The sequence below is a fragment of the Onthophagus taurus genome, chromosome 2 (assembly GCF_036711975.1).
Source record: "Onthophagus taurus isolate NC chromosome 2, IU_Otau_3.0, whole genome shotgun sequence".
NCBI classification, from domain to species: Eukaryota; Metazoa; Arthropoda; class Insecta; order Coleoptera; family Scarabaeidae; genus Onthophagus; species Onthophagus taurus.
Genome location: NC_091967.1, coordinates 15,733,554 through 15,756,861, shown reverse-complemented (window position 1 = coordinate 15,756,861; position 23,308 = coordinate 15,733,554). Strand labels below are relative to the sequence as shown.

The following is a 23,308-nucleotide window of genomic DNA, read 5'->3' as shown; positions in this document are numbered from 1 at the left end:
ACTTTTGTTTAGTGGTTCTGTCGATAAGTTTAAAAGTAAACAAACACGTCATGTACACTTCTTCTGGAATGTCACACTGTTAAAATTGTGATAAATGTCGCGTGACTTAACGGAATTTTTCCCAACCCATACCCTTAATTGTTATTAGCGCGAAATTCCTATGTTTACGAGGTCAAAGTCCAATTATGTAAAGTAAACCCTTGGGAGTCGCCTTTTTATTTCGTTTAATTATTATATGTATGTAATTTAATATAACAGTTTGTTGGAGTGTTAAAAACACACCCTCTTGTAAGATGGCCGTCAACGCGGCTCATGTTATTTATACATAACCTTGAGTGAAGATATATGCGGATACATTTTTGGCAAGAGGCGAGCCAAGCTTTAACTATTTTGCTTCTTTTGGTGTTCTCGCGAAAATTTAAATTAAAATCAAATGAGGTTCGTGTTGATTAAGTATACCTTACCTCGTAGATCATACATTTCAGTTATTTATTTCGTCTTAAACGCCGTCATTTCAAATTTAATATTGATTGTATGTAAATCCGTGTGTACGGATGGACGTTAGTCATACAAGCCGAAAAACCCAGACGAACCTTGAAGCCAAACTAATAAGCATGCTATCCGATTACGAAGCCTTTTAGACGTCAAACAATTGCTCGTTGCATTTATTTAGAATCCATTGTGAATGATTCATAACAAGCTTTAACTTGTCGCGACAAACATTATAACACGTTTTATTGTATTAATAAATTCATAATTACAGTTTCTTAAAATAAAAAATGTCCATCAAAACCGGCATTTTGATCTACATTTTTTCGTTTTAGAAGTAACAACGTCATTCTAAGTAGCAACATGTGGTGTAAAAAGCATTTCATCGGTAATTTCAACGGTATGCGGTGCTGTTAGACATATTAACCGGGAAATTGTACAGTTACAGTTTGGAATCTGATTATTGAGAAGGTATTTACGATACGTTAGTAAGTAAATTCTTGAATGATTTACTTTCCATAAATCAAACAACATGCAAGAAAAATAGAAGGAACATGAAGGAAGCAGCAATATACCTACAGTCGTTTTTAATATAGACACAGATTTATGGTATATACGCCTCTTCCACACTGTAGGTGAACTTCACACGGGTCACTGGTCGTCAATTTGGGGAGGTCGAAGAAGGCACGGATCCCGTTCTATGTCGTCAATTTGCGGACTTTCTGGGGTCAAATTATGGGCAACGTTCGCGTTTTATGTGTAAAGGTGTTGGTTGTTGTAGGTACCGGTAATTCGGTGAGAACTGCGGCTCGGTAAGCTCTCTGCCCGCCGGTTTGGCACCGTCTTCTCTTCAGTCTCTTGAGAGACCCACGGTTTATTTCGGGTACGAAGGAGGGTTCATTAACATCGCGACTGCAGCAACAGTCTCAAAAATAAATGTGTCTCCAAGACGGCGATGCAAGCCTTGGACGTCCTCTTTCGACTCCTCTTCGTTGTATTCACGGAATAAAAGAAACTTTAAATTCAGAGATGTACTCAAGTTAACCGGAATTATTTTCTTATTAATTTTAATAATAATTAAATTCCATATTTATTACAATCTCTTCGTATAACTTTAAGATTACAGTTGAAAATTTTCTTTTGTAAATCAGATATTTTATATTTCTTTAGAGTTTCGTGGAATCCGGTCCTGGGTTGAAAAGATATAGTCGAGAAGGGGGGAAAGAAAGAAGGGAATGATACTAAATATAAATCGACAAAGTGACAACTTGCATACGAAGATATAAAGCGGATCGGACGTAGTTCCTAAGACTTTTTACGACATCGTTGATTTTCTCGATGAACGTGAAGCGATCGTGTGGGTTGTTGATAATATTGGTAAATTGCGAATTTATACGATCTATGCTTCGGCAAATACGTAAATAATCGTATTTTATCAGATTCCTTTTCGACTTTAACAGTTTTATTCCAGTTTTATGGGTCTTGCAACGGTACTGATTTTAACTATTTTATTTTGCTATAACTTCTGCGTGAAATGTTCAAAAACAGATATAAATTTTTAATGTCAGGTGATGATTTTAAATGAAATTAAATCAGTTATAATACATCAAAATACTTTTCCATAATAATATAGATATAAGAGAGTTTTGAGAACATTTCAAATTATTCAAATTTAGCAAGCATGTTAACTAAACTTACTCACTACATCTTCTCTAATAGCAATTCAAGTAGTTACGATCACCTGCTGAGACTTAGAGTGTATTAAGTTTCAGAAGCACGTATTTAGATGAAATTTCTGATTCATAAAATATGGAATGTATTTGAATAACTCGGCTTAAAGTATTCCATGGCAGAATAAACTATGGTTTCATTGACTTATAAGTTTCTAAGATATCATATAAATTATATGTTATTTAAATCTTTATTTCGTATTAGATGTAACATGGAATGTGAATGAAATATTTATATAGTTGATGTAATACTTATTATGTACAATGAGATACAAGAAAAATAACAAATCATTTCATTATTACAAGCTTGAGATGTGGAAGAAGAAAAAATTACACTTTTCAATTGAGGATTAACAATTGACTCTTGTAAGTTGACTTTTCAGCTTCATATAAATGATCCAGTTGTGTTCATCAATTGAATAATCAACTTGATTTGCTTCATAAACTGGGTTATCCTCAACAGTTCTTTAATTCTTTGGTCAATATCACAGACGTCGATATAAGTTCATCACAATGATCATCCTCGATATTAACCATGTAGACATTTCCGGATTCAGTTCATTAATAAGTAGCCTAAAGCGTAGCCTAAAACGTTGTCCAATTGTTAAATAGGTTTGAAAGAAAGATCTTAAGAAGGATATATGGGCCAAAATATGATACAGAGCTGGGAGGAAGTAGATAATTAATGAACTACGAGATAAGAGAACTGCAGGAAAGACCAGAAGTATCACCGTGGATTAAAGCCCAAAGGCTGAAGAGAGAATTCACGAATTTAAAATCAAAATATATAAGAAAAACATACCATCTAAGCATTAAAGTAACTTATGGATCTTGCATGTTTCAGCAAAATTATCAGAGATGTTGAGCACTCTTTTCTTTGAGACAACCCAGTTGGCAGTAACGTATTTCAAGATACGATATACGTAAAGATGTAAAATCTAGTGATATGACGGAATCTGTTGTCGTTCAGAATGCTAAAAGTCTTTGTTTGATGACTTGATTCTCGAATGGGAGAAGAATCTTTGCTAAAATTGGAGAGGTTATTAATTGTGTAGTGACCAAATGTGATATTGACGCGATTCACCGCTTTCTGACACATCCATTTCCATTGGGTAATACAAGGCAGAAAAATAAGTTCTTATTCAAATCCGCAAAAGTTGCTTGTAGCTAAAATAGAAAAATAAATGAGGTTTGAAGTTGAATTGGACAAATGGTTGATCTCGGGCAGTCCCATATCATCTTTACATATTATTCGAAAACAAGATCTAATAAGACCCTCTTCAGGATCTAATTTAGTATCTTAGACTGAAAACATTAAAACTTTTTAAAATGATATTTTTAACATTTATAGTACATTCGAGTTGTTTTCGATTTAAATACGACTCAATAAATTTATGTAGTATTACAGCAAACAATACCAACTTTATGATGTCTCGTGTTGGTTCTGGTTCAGTAGTCACGATACACTCTACCTAGAATGTATTCGCCGTTAATGTACCTAAATATATTCACAGGAAATGTTTCTATACCATCATCAAGTTAATGTAAAAGCACATACACGTACAGTTTCCGTAACGTATAGACCATTAGTAAGTCGATATATTCGCGTTAGATTTCCACACCCTGCTGTGTTAGCTTCGACGTACCGTAATACGATGGCGGAAACGTTAACAATCGTTTGCACGATGAGCAACAAAAGCAGCTTCGAGACGCCGCCGAGCGAATGCTTCTAAAACAATTACAACGGGAACGAGACCGTAACTGACTCCTCTATATACCTACGTTCTCCCGAAGGCTGCCGTTACAGCCACAATTACTTCGGCACCAAAGATAAAATCTCAATTTCCTGGTGACGACTAGACGCCCAGACTTCTTCGCGATCGTTGCCGCCGACATCAATTCGTTTTACAAATTTCCCCATTATGGATTTTTGTGGAGATGAAGTGTTCAACTCCGACCCGTGACACGCAGGAATTCCAAATGGGCGTAGGGTATAGACTGTTTCAAAATGGGGAGTGACTGTTGGATTTGTAATAAATAATGGGAATGCGGGTCGAGTGGGAGTGAAAGGTGACGCGCGAACGTGAGCCATTGTTGATAGGGGATCTGGTAATTAACACCCCACGGCTGCTTTCAGACCGAATTCCCTTCGAAGGCTTTTGTAATGCCATCGTTATAATCTTACAATGCATTCGAATAACCATTTAAATGTCTTGCAAAAATGTAATAACATACTTTTAAGCTGTCACTTTGACATCGTTTTTGGTAAAAAGTTAATAATGTGGTTTTACATTGACAATTCAATACGATCGTCGTTAAGCATAGCCTAGACGGTGCAATTAAAAGCTTCAAATTCACAATTGTTTCAAATCCCCCGACGTAATCAGCGACGCACTGTTTGATTGCAGCTTGTGTGTCCCTCTATTCGAGACTCGTTAGCTTTTTTCCCCATTATTGTCGCTCGTTCAGCCGAGTGTGCATGGGGAAAGTGAGCGAGACAAAACCTCTCTCTCAAAAATTTAAAACTCACTTGTCGAACCATCCAGTTTGCTTTTTAATTATTTACGTTACAAAATGCATCTCGCTGGAGGAGAATAACCTGAATTAAAATTTTAATTGAATCATGCACGTTTATTACTCTGCACGATTTCCCCATGTTTTATAAAGGTTAATCAAATCATATCATAGATTGTATAACTTGATCCCCGCTTTATACTTGTTCGTTTTAAAGAAAAAAACGTTTGTGGTAATTTGCCTGTGTACTACATGGCAGTGTTTGAGGAAATAAATGAATCAATATGGTCTATGTCTAGTCTGGGGCACTATTGCGGTTTTGCTTCGATGTAACACAATTCTACGTGACATGTATAGGATTTCTCGTGGGAAGGGTACCACCTTTATACTCAAACGGAGCTCATATTGCATCCGGCTTCCTATATTGAATACAGGAGAAAGCAACAGTTCCTTGATTATTATGCTAAAGAAAATTTACTTAAAAATTAATGATTTTTAAGATCAAAATATCTGAGTTATTCGCAGAAAGTTCATTTATCCCGAGGAAAACTCTATAATTTCACCATTCCTTTCCAACATTCTCCAGCTACCAGCTAAACACCAAGCTCAATTGCATGAAATTCCATTAGTGGGATCCCGAAAGGCCACCTCATGCCTCGACCTTCAATAGCCCAAGAAAGCAGCATTTCAATAATGCCAACCTTCGGTTTTAGAAACACGACATGCAGATTGCATTGCGAATTAGTCTACGTGATCTGCTACAAAATTGCTTTTAAAGAGGATTCAAAAGAAATCGCCGGATAATAATGAAGAAAGAAAAACAGATGTAAACAGATCGCCAACATTACAAGTCGCGATCGCTTTTTAACGAACAAAGAACGATCGCGGAAGAAAACGTAATAAAAGGCGCCGACGACTGGTTATTTCAAGTTATTAAGGTCGTTATCGTACATAGGAATCGAGTGCATCACATCCGTATTGCGCAGTAATGACAACTCCCTATCCTATTAAGATGTGCAGGATAACTCACTGTTTAATGCGTTCGTTTATATCTACTTAAGTCTGTAAACATTCTTCCTGTGGCTACTGTATTCTTATACAATATCATTAACTACTAGATTTTGCGGCTAAATAATTATTTCCTGTCTTAAACTAAGCATTTTCTATATTATTATTGACGGAAGTCGCATTATTGAACAGTTACACATTACAAGCGTTAATTTTGTGTATCGTGTACGGATTAAGACGGGGAAGCTACAAGAGTGTTCGTTATAACCAAATGTGTTATATGAAAAATTTTTAATTTGCACTTTAATGTGTTAAAAGTTGAGCTAACACTAGTACTAGAACTAACACTAGACCTAGAACTAGAAATATTCGGATTTAGACTAAACCCGAATGTTTCTAATACTAGGTGTATTGTTAGTTCTAGCTTTAGTTCAATAAAACTAAACAACAATCTAGCAGTGCATAACAACTAAAACTAGAACTAACACTAGACCTAGAACTAGAAGTTTCGAAGAATATTCTAGTTCTAGGTCTAGTGTTAGTGCTAGTTTTAGCTCAAAGAAAAATACATAACAATCTAACGCTGAACAACAACTAAGACTAGAACTAATACTAGCATTACAACTAACACTAGATCTATAACTAGAAACCCGAACGTTTCTAGGTCTATTGTTAGCTCTAGCATTAATCTAGCTCTCAATAACAATTAAAATTAGAATTACCGTCCTTAATTTATGTATCGAATAGAAATACAACAATCCGAGTAGGATTCTATTAATTCCACCATTTTATAATTGACATTAAGATTAAATAATAATTTCACTTTTCGTTGTATAGCGATAAATTCTTAAGTGGAATTTCATGTCAAATTATGCCCAGCTTAACAGGAATATTATAACTAAGTGCACGTACGAGTTCGAGATTCTCCACGTCAAGTAAACCTTTTCGTAATAACACACATCCATAATAACGCACGAGATTAGATTACGGCCAACAACATGTGGTATAGTTCGCAGGATTCAAGACTTGCTCAGGTCAACAATCTCGCTTCAAACGCGTTTATTATTATTCCACGTATAACGAGTTAAACAGCTGTTATCGAAGGATAACTTTCAATTGAAAATACAATTAGCATATATAGAACTGTTTTAACTCTTTTATATTACACATTTTAAATGGATAGTCGATAAAACTACGAAAAAGACACTAGTGGAGTGTTATTCAACCGTAACCGTTCCTGTTCATTGATTAGCTACTGCTTCAAGACAGGTGGGAATAGATTTGCGGCCGTTATTGCCGCTTTGGTGAACTTCAGAACTGATTCAATCGATAAATAAAAGTGTAGACTTCTTACCTTTTTCACCTGGGGGCGTTGGTGTTTCTTCTCTCATAGATTCCTGTACTTCGAATTCAACACTTTGTTGTTTCTGCAATTCTAGGTCGATATCAACATCGCACGTCTCTTTTTCTTCGATATCAGTGAACGGATTGAAAGCGTTTTCTTTTTGATTTTCATCGTTATCTTGATGAAACATCACCTGTTTGGCATCTACCGGAGATGGAATGTCATCAACAGTATCCACATCAGTTTCTGGGCCCATATCTTCGTCTTCATCAAATTCATCCAAGGATTGCCTCTTTCCATTGGATGGATTCATGTCGAAGTTGGTGAAATGTCGGTTGTTTGCAGTTGGAGATTGACCTCCGTTCTGTTTAAAACCTTCAGTGAGGTTTAAGAGGAAGTCATCTTTAGGTTGATTTAAAAGGAAATCGTCTTTTTGTTGTAGAATTTCGGCTCCATTGGAATTTGCGAATGGGTTATTCGTCGCGTTAGCATTATCCAGACCTGCCTCCATCTTTGTTGTTGTATTGCGGTTTGCCCAGTGGGCGTCCGCAGCTACTTTTGAAGGTTCTCGAAGAAAGACCACAATTACTGAGATGTTATCGTTCGACCCTTGGATCTTTGCTTGTTCCACCAAACGTTGACTAATTGAATCGATATCGTCTGAAAAGAAAAAGAAATGTTTTATAATTATTTTCATACGTATAATTATTTACACCAACAATCTCTCTCTTTACGCTTTCGTAAGGTAATTTATATAAGCCAACATTAATGAGAATTCCATACTCGCATACCGCATATTCATTCATTACAACCAGTAAACTCCGACGTTTGCGGCGCTATAATTATGAGCAAGCACGCATGGGATCACCTTGTTTACTTGTTGTTAGGGGACCAGACCATAAGAACGAACCGGTGGAACAGTTGTGACGTCGCAAGTGCGAAATACACGTGGCTTGTACCAACAACCCGATTGGGTTGTGGCGTTGGTTTGGGGGAAGAGCAGCTGAAGAAGAACGTAATAAAGGTAGCTTCAAAGAGTTGAAGAGAAAACGGGAGTAAGTGGTGTGTGCGAAATCCGTCAGGCATAAAGTGCGCCGGTTCGACGACCTTCTCTTCAGCGTCGGCAACGAACTAAGTATTTACCACTACCCGCAGCCAGTAAATGGTGAGATCGCAGGTGTAAGCGGAGGCGGTAAAGGAATTTAGTGCATATTTATTACAATAAAATATTTCAACATTGATATTAGATCCCAAAGAAACAAAAACATTTCTCATTAAAGAAATTGATACAATATTGGAATTTAGAACGCGAAAAGAAAACGTGCAATAATATGCTACTTTCTTTAAGTGTAACATCTGATTTTAGTTTATAGAAACTTATAGAAGCTTCTGGGTTATTTTTGTTGAATAAATTTGTATTTGAACAAAGCTATTGTGAGCGGTCTGTCAATAACCTCAAAGTTTGGTTAAGCATGCGTGATTTGAAATGGGATTAACTGCCAAATCGGCGTGATTGTGGCTTGGATTGGGTGAAATTTATTTAATCGAGATTCAGCCTGTGAACTGACGTAGACAAGGGACGAATTTCGATCAATACCAGAGAATGAGTAATCACGCGTCAAAGCAGAACTTTTTTTAACCGTGAATGGTCTAAGCACCTCATCGGTCATACTCGCCCCTTGTTATTAATAATTGGAGGTGTTATAAACTAGTATTTTTGGGGAACAGATACAATATGTTGCTGTTTCTAAAAAGTAATAGTTCCAAATACCTGTTACAACTGTTCCTCTGTTCCTAGTGATAAATCACTAAAATTTCAAAATAGGAGTAAAATCAACTATAATGTAAGTACTAAAACTGATGGAGAATGATGTTAGGAATAAAAAATTTCCTAATGCATCAATAAATCATAATCCACACTTATTTCATATTTATCTATCACCAGTTTGTAGTGATATAGCAAAATCACAAAATGACAAAATTTGATGATTTTTTTTAATAAAATTATCTATAACCTAAGTACTAAAATTGATGGAGAAAGACTTTGCGAATAAAAAATATTCCTAATGCATCAAGAAATCATAATCTATACTTATTTCATAGTTACCTATCACCAGTTTCTAGTGATATAGCATAAATCACAAAACGACAAGATTGGTCGATTTTTCATAATAAAATTAACTATAACTTAAGTACTAAAACTGATGGAGAAAGACGTTATGGACAAAAAATGTTGCGAATGCATCAAGAAATCATAATCCATATTTATTTCATTGTTATCTATCACCAATTTCTAATGATATAACATAAATAACAAAATGTCAAAATTGTACGATTTCTCTTAATAAAATCAACTATAACTTAAGTACTAAAACTGATGGAGAAAGACGTTATGGACCAAAAATGTTCTTAATGCATCAAGAAATCATAATCCATACTTATTTCATAGTTACCTATCATCAGTTTCTAGTGATATAGCATAAATCACAGAATAACAAAATTGGTCGACTTTTCTTAATAAAATTAACTATAACGTAAGTACTAAAAGTGGTGGAGAAAAATGTTATGGACAAAAAATGTTCCTAATGCATCAAGAAATCATAATCTATATTTATTTCATAGTTATCTATCACCAATTTTTAATGATACAGCATAAATCACAAAATGTCAAAATCGGACGATTTTTCTTAATGAAATCAACTATAACTTAAGTACTAAAACTGATGGAGAAAGACGTTATGGACAAAAAATGTTCTTAATGCATCAAGAAATCATAATCCATACTTATTTCATAATTACCTATCATCAGTTTCTAGTGATATAGCATAAATCACAAAACGACAAAATTGGTCGATTTTTCATAATAAAATTAACTATAACGTAAGTACTAAAACTGATGGAGAAAGACGTTATGGACAAAAACTGTTGCGAATGCATCAAGAAATCATAATCCATATTTATTTCATTGTTATCTATCACCAATTTCTAATGATATAACATAAATTACAAAATGTCAAAATTGGACAATTTTTCTTAATAAAATCAACTATAACTTAAGTACTAAAACTGATGGAGAAAGACGTTATGGACAAAAAATGTTCTTAATGCATCAAGAAATCATAATCCATACTTATTTCATAGTTACCTATCATCAGTTTCTAGTGATATAGCAGAAATCACAGAATAACAAAATTGGTCGACTTTTCTTAATAAAATTAACTATAACGTAAGTACTAAAAGTGGTGGAGAAAAATGTTATGGACAAAAAATGTCCCTAATGCATCAAGAAATCATAATCTATATTTATTTCATAGTTATCTATCACCAATTTTTAATGATACAGCATAAATCACAAAATGTCAAAATTGGACGATTTTTCTTAATGAAATCAACTATAACTTAAGTACTAAAACTGATGGAGATAGACGTTATGGACAAAAAATGTTCTTAATGCATCAAGAAATCATAATCCATACTTATTTCATAATTACCTATCATCAGTTTCTAGTGATATAGCATAAATCACAAAATGACAAAATTGGTCGATTTTTCATAATAAAATTAACTATAACGTAAGTACTAAAACTGATGGAGAAGACGTTATGGACAAAAAATGTTGCGAATGCATCAAGAAATCATAATCCATATTTATTTCATTGTTATCTATCACCAATTTCTAATGATATAACATAAATTACAAAATGTCAAAATTGGACAATTTTTCTTAATAAAATCAACTATTATAACTTAAGTACTAAAACTGACGGAGAAAGACGTTATGAACAAAAAATGTTCTTAATGCATCAAGAAATCATAATCCATACTTATTTCATAGTTACCTATCATCAGTTTCTAGTGATATAGCATAAATCACAAAATGACAAAATTGGTCGATTTTTCTAAATAAAATTAACTAAGCGTAAGTACTAAAACTGATGGAGAAAGATGTTTTGAAGAAAAAATATTCGTAATGCATTATTGTATCGGTTAATACCTCAATTAATAATAATCTATATTATGTACATATCAAATTTTTAAAGAAATATAATCCGGCACCTCCACCAAAAATTATATTTAACGTTTAAATATTATTAAATTTGTCTTGAAAACGATTCTATATTCAAATAATAAACTGAATAGACGAACAAACAGTACATTAACAACCTTGCAGCGTTGAGATAATTACATCCGGTCAATTCATTGCGAATCGATGTCTAATAACTTAAGTTATCTCCTTAATATTATCCTATCAGTAGAAAGTTGGCAAAGCACCGTTCTCTAATACCGCAAGAAACGCTTATATCTTTCACGTACAGTTGCTATAAATCTCTCGACACCTCCGAGAGAAAAATCTCCTCGAGCACGTACTCTCCGTAATTAAGCGATCTTGGAACGTCGATATTACGTGATTCCGGGGAATAAATAATAAAAGGATCTCTTTGTGTACGAGATACCATACAATACACGTTTCTTCCTCCATAATAAAGATATAGTGCTCAATTTACGCTTCGTGCTCCTCCTAAATTCAAAAGATGTAATTTGGTTTAACTGTTCAAAGAGATTTTAAGAAATAAAATATTTAAAAGTTAACATTTTCCATCATTATTTTGATGATTCATTGAATCGATCGATGTCGGATGTGATGTAACGTCTTTTTATAGATTGCTTATTACGCCACACCATATTCAATACTTAATGCAAAATAGGGCTTAATCGATGACGATGGAAGAAACCATAAAACCTCACAATTTTAAACAATCAAAAGAGAATTAAGTAAAAAAAGCTTAAATAATGGATTACGTTAAAGTTTTAAGTCTAAATTTCCTGGAACTGTTTACGTTACACTTCTCCAGTTCGCTGATTAACGTTTCGTCTGGAACAACGCGAAGTTTCGCCTTTTAATTAAAACTGCCACGGGGAAATAAAAACTTGAAGAATCCAGCGACGACGCCAGGCGTCTGACATTGTGCCAGACGAACGCGATCCATCCAGAATAGCTAACATCTTCAGTTATTTTTACTACGAAAAGCTGGGTGGGAGAAAAGTACGACCATTCCTTCAAGATGTGGTCATGACCTTCTTTCGATTACTTAAAATTTTTATCTACAACTAAGAAATTAAAATTCATAACCAATTAATCTTGTTTATAAATGTTATAAATATAGAAGCTGAGCTCATTTAAATTTAGTTGGTTAATCAGTAATGTCATACGTCTGATTTTTGTACCATCCATTAGCCCTAATTGGTGGCCGTCGTCCAGTCGTTTTTAATTAAAATTTCGAATTGACGGCCGAAATTGTAAAAGTTGAAACTGGGACCGATCGGGCCCAACCCTTTAATTAGTAATTTCGAGTCGTAATTGCGAGTATAACGGATGGTTGCGATCTGAAATGGTGGACAAATTTGGCACCCATCCTGCCCTTTAATAGGAAATTTGCAATTCCGATTACGACTCGCTTCCAGGCAAGAATCTCTACCAATTCAGTTTAACGATAAACCCAATTCAGAAGCAATCAAGTATTTTCTTATAAATCACTACATATTATAATATTATTTTTATGGATGTGTGAAGATTTTAAAGTAAAATGAAACTACTATAATATGATCTATTCCAATTTGTCAACAGTTCATTCAAACGACAGGCACGATAAAGATCTTGTAATACTAGAGTTTAACAACCCTGAGTGCCAAGCCCGAGCGCCCATATATGTAAATTGCACACGCCATTTCCCATCAAACATAACCAGTTCCCCCGGGTGCACAGACGACAACGGGATACTACAATCGAAAGGGTAGGCGATCGCGTTGCATACACACACTTCAGTGGGCGTCAAAGTGAACCACGGCATATGGTAGGTATGACCGGTGCCACTTCACCGATTCAACCGAACAAACAATGAAGGGTCTTAGCCACCCACAGGCCGCGTCAGGAATTAGTCATAGTTTAATTGAACGACCTCCAATGGGAAAACGGTATGGCAAGCAAAGCCATACGTGAACTTCTGCAAAGATGATGCCGCGAGTTATCGGTTTCCGAGGAGAGTTGATTAACGAGTCTAGAATGCCGAAGGAGCAAGCACCCAGACGATAATCGAGAGTTCTCTCTCTAGTACGCTATTGTGCGCTGCCGTAATTGGAGGATGGAATCTCGTCGAAATAATAATCTCGGTGCTGTTTATGGGGTGACGTGCGAGGGGTGATTGTCGGAAGGATTAATGCGAAGTTGGTGCTAATGATTTTCTAGTGAAGAGACGTGGAAGACTTTAAATTGAATTTTTTCCAGGAAAAGTTGCTTAACAAAGTTTAATAGCGTTTCATTATAAAAAAATAAATAATTCGAAAGATACTAAGGATTTTAAGAATTATTTTGATACTGACTATAAACCAAGCTAGGCAAACAAAATCCGATGCGATTACAGTTATAATCAGTAAATCCCCAACATCATGAATCGCATTAGAACGGAGTTCGGATAGAATACTTTTGAAAACTGAAAATTATTATAATTTACTTTTATTTTCTCATCCGCTTTAGTAGTTCACGCAAATGAGAAAATTAAACAATACATAACGGATGGGGAAATAATAATGAGAAAAATATTAATTTAAATGAATTCCCAATTCCTGTAGGACAATATAAATTGTAATGATGAGACGTGGATGACCCTGTAAAGTGATGACCGTTGAAAATGAGAACAAAAGATTTTCTCGTCGTGTGCAATATTACGGAAACACACTTTGTTATCGTCGTTTTATATTCAATATGCAAACCAAACTTTGTTGACCAAGCGGAGATAATAGCAAATGGTGAGGTGTGAAAACGTCACGTTTTCTAATGCACGATGATTTTTTTGCAACATTATTTATTGTCTCTTAAAAACGTGTTCCATAATCTGCTTTAATTTCAACATTTACAAAAAATGATATTACTTATAAAACTCTGCTATGTCGTAATGACAACATATCGGAGTATTATGAGTTTGCAAAAGTACACTAATAAGACTCCTCATACATCCCATTAATCCTGCTAGAAATGAGGTATCTAGATAATTAGCTATTGTATGTTCAACGGACGCCTTACAACATCAAAGATATTACTTTAACCACTCAAACGTAATTATATTAGATGTGATATCGTTGTTCAATATTATTCCCATTAAGTTGATTCTGGAACGAGTTGAGGCATGTTTGAAGCAATGATAAGCCAAACATTGATATAAACCACATATTGGACATCTACATATACAAATTATCCTTCGGATTAACCTTCACCTGTACGTATATTGATGACATCCTTATTGCACTTGCTGTACAATTTGTAATGGACACTGAAATCGATCACTGAGTAGAATGCCCAATCAAATCTTTCAATACTGGCATTAAATTAATAAAAGAAGCAAATTATTTAGGCAAGTACATCAATTTTTATTCTTGTCATCCCATACACATGACCATAACTGTCATGAGGGTTAGTTGATAACCAGTTTTGTAAAGTAAACTCATGTGTATCGTATGCCAGATTTCGTAGGTCACCAAGACAGTCACGAAAGGTAAACCAGAGGGAAGAAGAAATAGAGACCGCCCCTGTGGGCCAAATGGTCGGAGTTTGCTAGAAACCAGGTAGATTGGAAGAGACTTTAGAAGTGGGTCAGGATCTACAATGGATTGTCGAGCCGATGATGATGACATCCACACTATAATGTTTAAACTTCTTTTCCTAAATACGGTGCAACCCTAATGTATCTGAATTTACCAGGTTCACCTCTAAGTTTCTTAGGTATACTCTTACTAAGGACGCTCTTAGGAGTGCTCTTCCAACTAGACGATCAATCTTTTTCATTTTAATCTTATCAACTGTATTTTATTTAGTCGAATTACAAGCACAATCATTAAAATAATTACTAATCCTTTCAGTACTTGCAGGATATCCAACTCTTGGCATTTTGGTTATCGTCAATTTTTTGTATAACAGTCAGTATTCAGTTATGCCCATGGGAGTGGGCAGCTCTATCACAGCTCTATCTTCCAAACCAACACTACAAAGTGGCTAGATTTATGTTTCTCCATAAATGCGTCAACGATACTACGTGACATTACCTTCAAGCGAGTAGTATCAAGTAGTTATTCTGATATTTCTAATTGATTAAGTGAGGAGAATGGGTACAAATAAATGCTAGTTAATTTTAAGTACAATGAAGTATGCACAAGATATTAAATCTTTTATTGAAAACACTGCAGAACATCAAAATTGAAAAAAGTTAATATCTGTCGATTTCGATTTAGAAAGCAGCATGATACCATAAAAGTACGCAAAGTTATAGTCACACACGAAGCCTGATTGACACTTATCTACTTTATCCCGGATGTACACTGTTGAGGTCGTAGATGTTAGATATATATTTTTCGTTAAACTAAATGAAGCGTATTTGTACCGGTTTCTGATGCTGGGGTTCCTCAAGGTGGTATTTTGGACATATAACAGAAAAATGTAATGCGAATTTTTATTACTCAACTTCCAACGAACTGACAATAGATTTCTTAGACAAGGTAAGGAAAACTTATCACTTTATTGATCTCTTTTTAGGCCTCGTTAGGGTTCGTTACAGCTTTCTCGCTAATGATGAAGTGACGCCATTTCAATTCCCTGCTCCCGTAGGGAGGAGTCATCCACCCAGGTGGAATACTAATAGAATCGGCCAGCGTTCATTTTACTGAGGATAAGAAGAGAGCGCATAATGGCAAATTCACCCTTAAGTTAACTTCCAAACACAATCATGATAACGATAACTACAAGTAACTAAACGTGCTTTCGTTTGGGCTTGAACCCTAGACATTACAATATGGTTTCATTTGCTGTATCGAGTTTTGCTGATTGCATGTAATAATGGTTCAATTTCAATAACACTTTCCAGTCATGTAATAATACAGTAAATTCCACTGCGTTGGATTGTAAGAGTCATTGTATTTTAAGAAAAATCTTCGTAAAATTTAATCCTGGCCAGGAAAAATAGAAAATAAACCATCGACCTCTCGCGAACTCGAGCTAAATGGACTTGGAAAATTGTACTTCTAGGAAAAATATATTGACTTTTTGCAAATACAAATGCATAAAAACAAACCTACACTTAACATATTTTGTATAATTATATTAATAAGAAAGCATTAAAATATAATATGTTTTAAGAAATGATCACCATAAAAGGTACGAAACCCATTTTCTATAATAATTCAAGATATTGCCAACAGAAATAAACACCCAATAATTATTTCTAAAGCGTAATTATGAACAATTTATAATAATTTTCGAAATAGGTGAAAAGCGTTTACTTTAAGAGCTATTATTTAGTTAAACACGACACATAGCATCCAAACTTGTTTTTCGCTTTGAATACAATATTGCGCATAAAATTATAAAACTTAATAACTAAATTTAACTTTAGCTATAAAAACAATATTTAATTGAGATTGATTTTAATCAAATAAAAATATCTTATATATTTTTATAAAATCGACAAATTCCTAAATAAAATCTCCAAATAAAGATGCATGTGGGTGTGGGGCCAATCCCATCAACATTAAGCTTCGAAAACATTTTTCACCATATTGAACCCGCCCAAATCCTCGTAAACATCTCAACGAAGCTTATATCCGCTATTTTTTTTTCCACACTGCGAACTTCAAAAGCTTTCTTTCGTATTAACAACGTTTACGGCTGTCCCGTTTTAACGACCAAACCTAAATAACTGTACCCAAGTGTGATTTCGAAATAAAACACTAAATATAGGAAGATTTACAAAACGGAGTTTATATCATACTTTAATTTTTAATTTCGAGGTAAACACAACTTGCCTTTTAAAATTTGAAAATAAGACACTCGTTTTCCTTAGTATGATTGACACATTATTTTATTTGCGGTCGTTACAAGATAATGAGATAATGTTGAAAAAAACAAGTTAATTTAAATGGTTTAAAACAAATAACACTGTTTATTTAAGATTCAATGTGTTCTTCGCAAATATGTAAGCAAATTAATGGTTTGAAATGGCGTTTGGCGTTAATATTAAATTAGAACTCATCCAAATGCAACCTGAGGCGAGAACGGAGTGCTACCTTGTTACATCGAACCAAATTTAACAGGATGGAAGCGCTATTCTCTTCTCCCCTTTTAAATCGCGAGGCATCACGTTCGCTATTTCCCGCGTCGTCATCGCACGGTAGCACTCCATTTGCAAGGATGGAACGTTGACATTGAGTTTCATGAATATTCCAAACGTCGATTATGTCCCTCTTTACGACCGAAGTCAATATTTTATCATAATATGAAAGAGAAATAAAATTATAAAAAAAAATAATTATTCTTAATGCAGTCTTGTAGGTTTGTTTTAATGTTAGTCTTTAATAATATAACATTGTTTCTGTATTCTCTCTTATTTTTCAAGTTTTGCCAAGTACGAAATTGAAGATACTCTCTCCTAATAAATGTTGAAGTCAAATTGTTAAAATCCCTGTAACACCCTCAACTAAGGACTGCCTTAAATATGCGATGATTTAATCTGCGGATTGAGTGGTTCCTCTCCTATTGATAATATTTTTGTAATTGTTCTAGTTAACCAAAAAGCCAGGATTCTAGAAAAACTTCTAAAATACAACATAGCATGCATAATATCTATGCACTGATTATTGAGCATTTTTGCCATGGCAGATCAGAAAGGTTCCAAAACTCACCATGAAGAAAGCAAATGAAAAGAGGATTCCTTAGAAGCAAGCAGCAGTATATGAGATCGTGATTAACTATTCCATCAAAATGAACCATCTCAAAAGTGGTTCATCTTCAAAACCAATCAAATTCAATAAAGTGTTAAGGTTGAAAGGAGTGATGAATCTCTTATTGAATAGATCAATCGTATTCCTTTTGAATAAATTACAAATATGAATTACTCCAGTTAGTGCTCGTTCAGTAATGGCAAATCAAAACATAGATAGTGAGCCAAACAAACAATTCCAAGACATTCACAAAGTTTCGGCTTATCGCCAAACAATTTACAGTGTATTTTGCATAGAGATAAAGTTATGAACTACAAAGTTCAGCTAACACAACAATTATAAAGCCAACAACTGATAATATTGCGTATTCATTATTAGAGCATTGGAGATTCAACAAAAAATTAACAGGATCTCTCTTTTTTCTGGAAAGTCATTGTGAGTGACGAGGCTCATTTTCACCTATTTGTTAACAAGCGAAATTGTTGTTTTTGGGAATATGAAAACCTCTCTATCCACAAGAACTGACAGTTTCTCTATTGATTCTGTTGGCAACATTGCTTTCTATTTCTTTCAAAATAACACTGGAAATACCACTTTAGTGAATGGAATTGGTTGTCAAACAATGTTGAGCGATTTTTTTGAAATGATACTATCTATTAAATTGATGTTAAATCGTGAAGCGTACAGGATATTGAATTCAATCGAAATGAAGACTTTAATTGGCCACCATAAGACGTGGTGTTTTGAGTACGTTAGATTTTTATCTGACACTACATGAAAAATAAGATTACAGTAACCGTTAATTAATAGTTAAACAGTTCAAAAACAAATCAGAGTAGATTTTCGTGGTTGAAAGTGTAATGAAATTTTTTTGAAAAAAAATGAATACTAGCAAGATCGGCAGAGAAGGAGCTTTATATATGGAATAACTTAGATTCTTCTTTGGACTTTTATGGCAACTCAATTTATCTTTCCACTTTTTTTGAGCTCTTAGGATATAGTTCATATCAGGGAACAAATTATTGGATTTTAGAGATATTTGTCATCAGTTAATCTCGAAACCAAGTAATTTTTCAATGAGGTGAGTTTGATGAAGTATATGATGGACCAGTAATAACATCTAAATCAAAAAAAGAAAATATAAGAAAAGGAAAGATAGGCAAGTGGAAGAGAAGAAACTTGAAAGCATAGGAGCTCAAAATGAAAAGGGATTCTTCTGAAGATGATATATAAGAAGATAATTTAAATTGATGCAAATAAAAACATTTCGTAGCTGTGCAACAACAAAACTTAAGACCACGATCTAAAGATGTTACAGTTACAATCGAGTATCATTCAAACAATATATTCTAAACAACTCGAAAAGTTTGGTGTGCAAATCTTGGCCTTTATGAATACAAAAAAAATATTAGTCTATAGCAACGTAGCCCAGGTCAAGACAAAGTGACTCAAATATGTCGAAATATCTATTAAGTGACTTAATAAACTCACAAGAAAATAATGTTACAAAAATTATGATGTAAAGTGAGCTGTAGTACTTATGTATATATTATAAATCAGTATTAAACATAAAGGGGTAAATACTATAGACAAACATCATTAACCGTGTACTAATTTGCCTTAGAAAATCAAATAGCCGTTCGCGAAATGCTATTTGCCGACGTTCCTGTAAACTAATAGGCCCTAATGACGCCGCCAATCATAACGTTTACAAACACCTCGGAACCGCTTGTTTACATGTTCGCTCGAAGCCATACACGAAATACCAATTAGGGTCTTATTACTTCGAGTTCTCGTAAGCTGTACAATATTTTATGCTTCTTACGAGATTAAATTATCTAGTTACGTTATTAATATTCATTAATACACATAAATCATTCTTTTCCTTTTCGGTTTTATTAAAAAAGGAACAAATTTCGTAAACGATTTTAATCTCATACATCACCCTTCTTATCCCACAAAAAAATTTTTTTTTTCATTTTCATCCGCGTCATTTAGTAGATTAATGTACGATCATTAATCATTGAAAGTAGACATCTCTATACGGCACGCTTTTCCATTTCAAACTCTCGGAAAGTAGACTGCTTTTTTTCTTTCTTTCCGTATGCGATAAGTTACCTTATTCGTTTGGAATTTTGTAACGTGTTCCTTCTAAGCTCACACTTTTACCGCGAATAGAAGTTATGCGTGAGATTACATTACGCAATGTGCGAACTTGTTCAATTACATAAAAGAATGTATGTAACGTTAGTATTTTTATTTTATTCTTACGATAGAAGAGAAGTGTTGGTTGTTATGGTTATGTCTTGATACGGGTATAAAAATAAAATTCTTGGCAATTTTATCGGCTGATCCGGTGACCTCAAAAATAACCCCCGATAGTATTCAGTTGAAAGGATAAACGAGGAATGTCTTGGAAACGCATTTATATAGAAATAAGAAAAATCGTCTTTTTCATCTTACTCAAGAATAGGATCGGCGATTTTTTGCTTTTTCCCTTTTAAATTGACAATGAAAAATGGGGTCGTTTAGGGTTTTTCTTTTGTACAGATATAAATGAATTGAATCCAATAATCTTGAAAAATGGTTATATTACTCAAGTACTAATCAAATCGAACGTACTCCGACAACCATTAAAGTCAAAAATGTTATAAATAAGGTCGTAACTCAATTTTACGAAAATGACTCTTCCACTATACAGAGTTGCCGATGGCCTCTGGAGGGTTTATGACATAGGGGTAGGTCATCTCATATAAACGGATAGGAACGAATTCGCCCCATTTAGAATTGTACATAAATCTTCCTCGGGCCGCGCCCTCTTTGTCACGTGTACGCCATCCAAGCGCCCCCAATGCAATCGCTCAACATCGACATGTTGCATTGGCCGCAACATGCTAGGGTATAAAACGGCAGCTGGGGTGTGGGTGCTTTATTGTAGGAAGACGTCGATATAACCCGGCGGGTTGGGTTTTATAGAAATTTGTTTTTGCATTTTTTCGTTTGGTAGGGGAAATAGACAGTAATCGATCAAAATCCTTCTTTAAATTGTTTTGACAAAATTATTAAAATGCAAAATGTTATTTTAAAATGATGATTAATAGTTGAAAAGTTGTGGTTTCATCTGAGTAATAAATTCTAAGAATAAAATGAGTTAATCTAGTAAAACCTCGATATATGCCAGTGATAGTTATAGATCTAGTTGTTATTCAACGTTAGATTGTTGTATATTTTTTATTGACCTAGAACTAACACTAGACCTAGAATTAGAAACGTTCGGGTTTAGCCGTACGTCTCTTAAAACGGCTAAACCAGAATGTTTCCAATTCTAGATTTAGCATTAGTTGTAATGCTAGTGTTAGTTTTAGTTGTTATTCAGCGATAGATTGTTGTATATTTTTCATTGAATTAAATGAAAATTTCTAATTCTAGGTCTAGTGTTAGTTCTAGTTTTAGTTGTTATTCAGTATTAGATCATTATATATTTTTGCTGAACTAAAAATAGAACTAACACTAGATATAGAACTATGTAGAAACATTCGAGTTTAGCCATGCGTCTCTTAAGACGGCTAAACCCGAATGTTTGTAGTTCTAGGTGTAGTGTTAATTCTACTTTTAGTTCAATAAAAGTATACAACAATCTAGCGCTGAATAATACCTAAAACTAGAGCTAACACTAGACCTAGAACTAGAAACATTCGAGTTTAGCCATGCGTCTCTTAAGACGGCTAAACCCGAATGTGTCTAGTTCTAGCTCTAGTATTAGCTGAGTGCGGGAAGTTAGCCCGCATTTTTTGATTTTTAAATTTTTCATTGTTGTTCTAGATTCTTCTAGAATTGTTCTACATTGTAAAAACTCGGCGAGAAAAACCGAAAAAATGGTCATCAGCAAAGATTGAGTTATTTTAGATTATTCTATGTGTTTTAATTCTTATTATGTAATTTAAAACCACTGACGCAAAAATTACTGACTGAAACTTCCAAAAACTTTAACTTTCAAAGAGTAAAGTGTCCCTTATAAAGTTGTTCTAGTAGAAATAATAACTGTTCCAGATTGCTTTAAGTATAATAAGTATATATTTGTAATATGGAATTGAAAATAGAAAAACTATGGTCACAGCAATCAACTAGACATTTTGGCTGCCAAACCTATTTTCAGTTATAACTTCGTAATGATATATCCCATAATTTTGATTTTTTAGAACAATAACTAGAACAACTAGAACAATAACTAGAACAACCCAGAACAACAAAGAAAATCAGATTTTTCCAAAAATGGGGGCCAGTCAAAAAACCCGTTTTTTCGGTTTTTCTTGCAGAGTTTTTATTTTTTTTATTTGCCGCTTCTAATCTAGAACAACAATGAAAAATTTAAAAATCAAAAAATGGAGGGCTAACTTCCCGCACTCGTTATCAGATTGTTGTATATTTTTTACTTTTTCTTTGACTTCTTTCTTCCCCGTAATAATCCATTATATCGAGGTTATTACTTAATAAATTACGTTTATTTATATTGTTTAATTCATGACAAAATTTGTTCCACATTTAAATAATTTTATATTAGATCGATTAGTTATATGTGATAAATATCGTCATATTAGTGTCATATTTAAATGCATATACATGCAGAACGGGCGCCGAGTGCCATGTCATGACTTCATTTACAGTAAACCTCCGGGTATATAGTGTATACCTGTCCGGTACAATTGCGATTTATGTCGTAACAAAACTGGTGGCAGAACATTCACCTGGTGATTCACTTCCACGTTTATACATTGTAACATGCAGTGCTTTTTTATTTTATGTTTCCCCAGCATTCCAGACCACGTACGTAATTTTTTCATTAAGAAGAAATCGTTCAAAACTTTCTTGAAAACAACAGATTTTCTTCGACCTCGCTATTTTTTTTTAAGAAAAAATTTTCTTTTACGCTCAAATTAGAATAGAAACGCTATAGGGATGTAAAACAAGGTTGAATGGCGCCATTGTACGGTGAGAACAAACGTGTAGACATGGTTTTTTATTAACGTAGCTCCGAAAGAGTGCATACCCATCGTCCGTGGTACCGCACAAAGAACGTTCGTTCGCAAAAAGAGAAACATCGATTAGGAAGGGCCATTGTGTCGACGGACTGTAAATAACTTCCCATACGCGAACTCTCGTTGCCACGGTACGATATTCATGAAATATGCATTTCCGGCGGATTTGGATTTACAGACGAACGCTTTGAGATCGCATCAACTATCATCTATTGATGTACTCTATAAAACATCCTGTGAAATTGCTCAATTAGTTTAATGGCTTTATCGGCAAAATTTCTATCTCACACAACATTTTTTTATTTAACGTTTTAGTTAACGATTCATTTTAAAAAGGGGGGTGTTAAAAATTTAAATGTATCTGACGTAATTTTTCCCCAAAAATAAACCAACACGCAATGACCACGCACGCTTATATTATTCAC

General features: G+C 34.1%; 1 protein-coding gene and 1 long non-coding RNA gene across 3 annotated transcripts in view; both read right to left on the bottom strand.

Moving 5' to 3' along the window:
* LOC111427021 (uncharacterized) overlaps positions 1-23,308 on the bottom strand; it is a 110,772-nt gene that overhangs the window by 25,045 nt on the left and 62,419 nt on the right. For both annotated transcript variants that reach the window (XM_023061969.2, XM_023061970.2), the window contains exon 8: positions 7,096-7,746. In XM_023061969.2, coding sequence (XP_022917737.2) covers positions 7,096-7,746 — 651 coding nt within the window. The remainder of the gene's footprint in view (positions 1-7,095; positions 7,747-23,308) is intronic.
* LOC139429027 (uncharacterized) lies at positions 2,198-6,215 on the bottom strand. The gene is made up of 3 exons (XR_011639738.1): positions 3,749-6,215; positions 3,022-3,691; positions 2,198-2,804 (listed from the first exon to the last, which is right to left on the bottom strand). It is a non-coding gene; the product is annotated as an uncharacterized lncRNA (long non-coding RNA).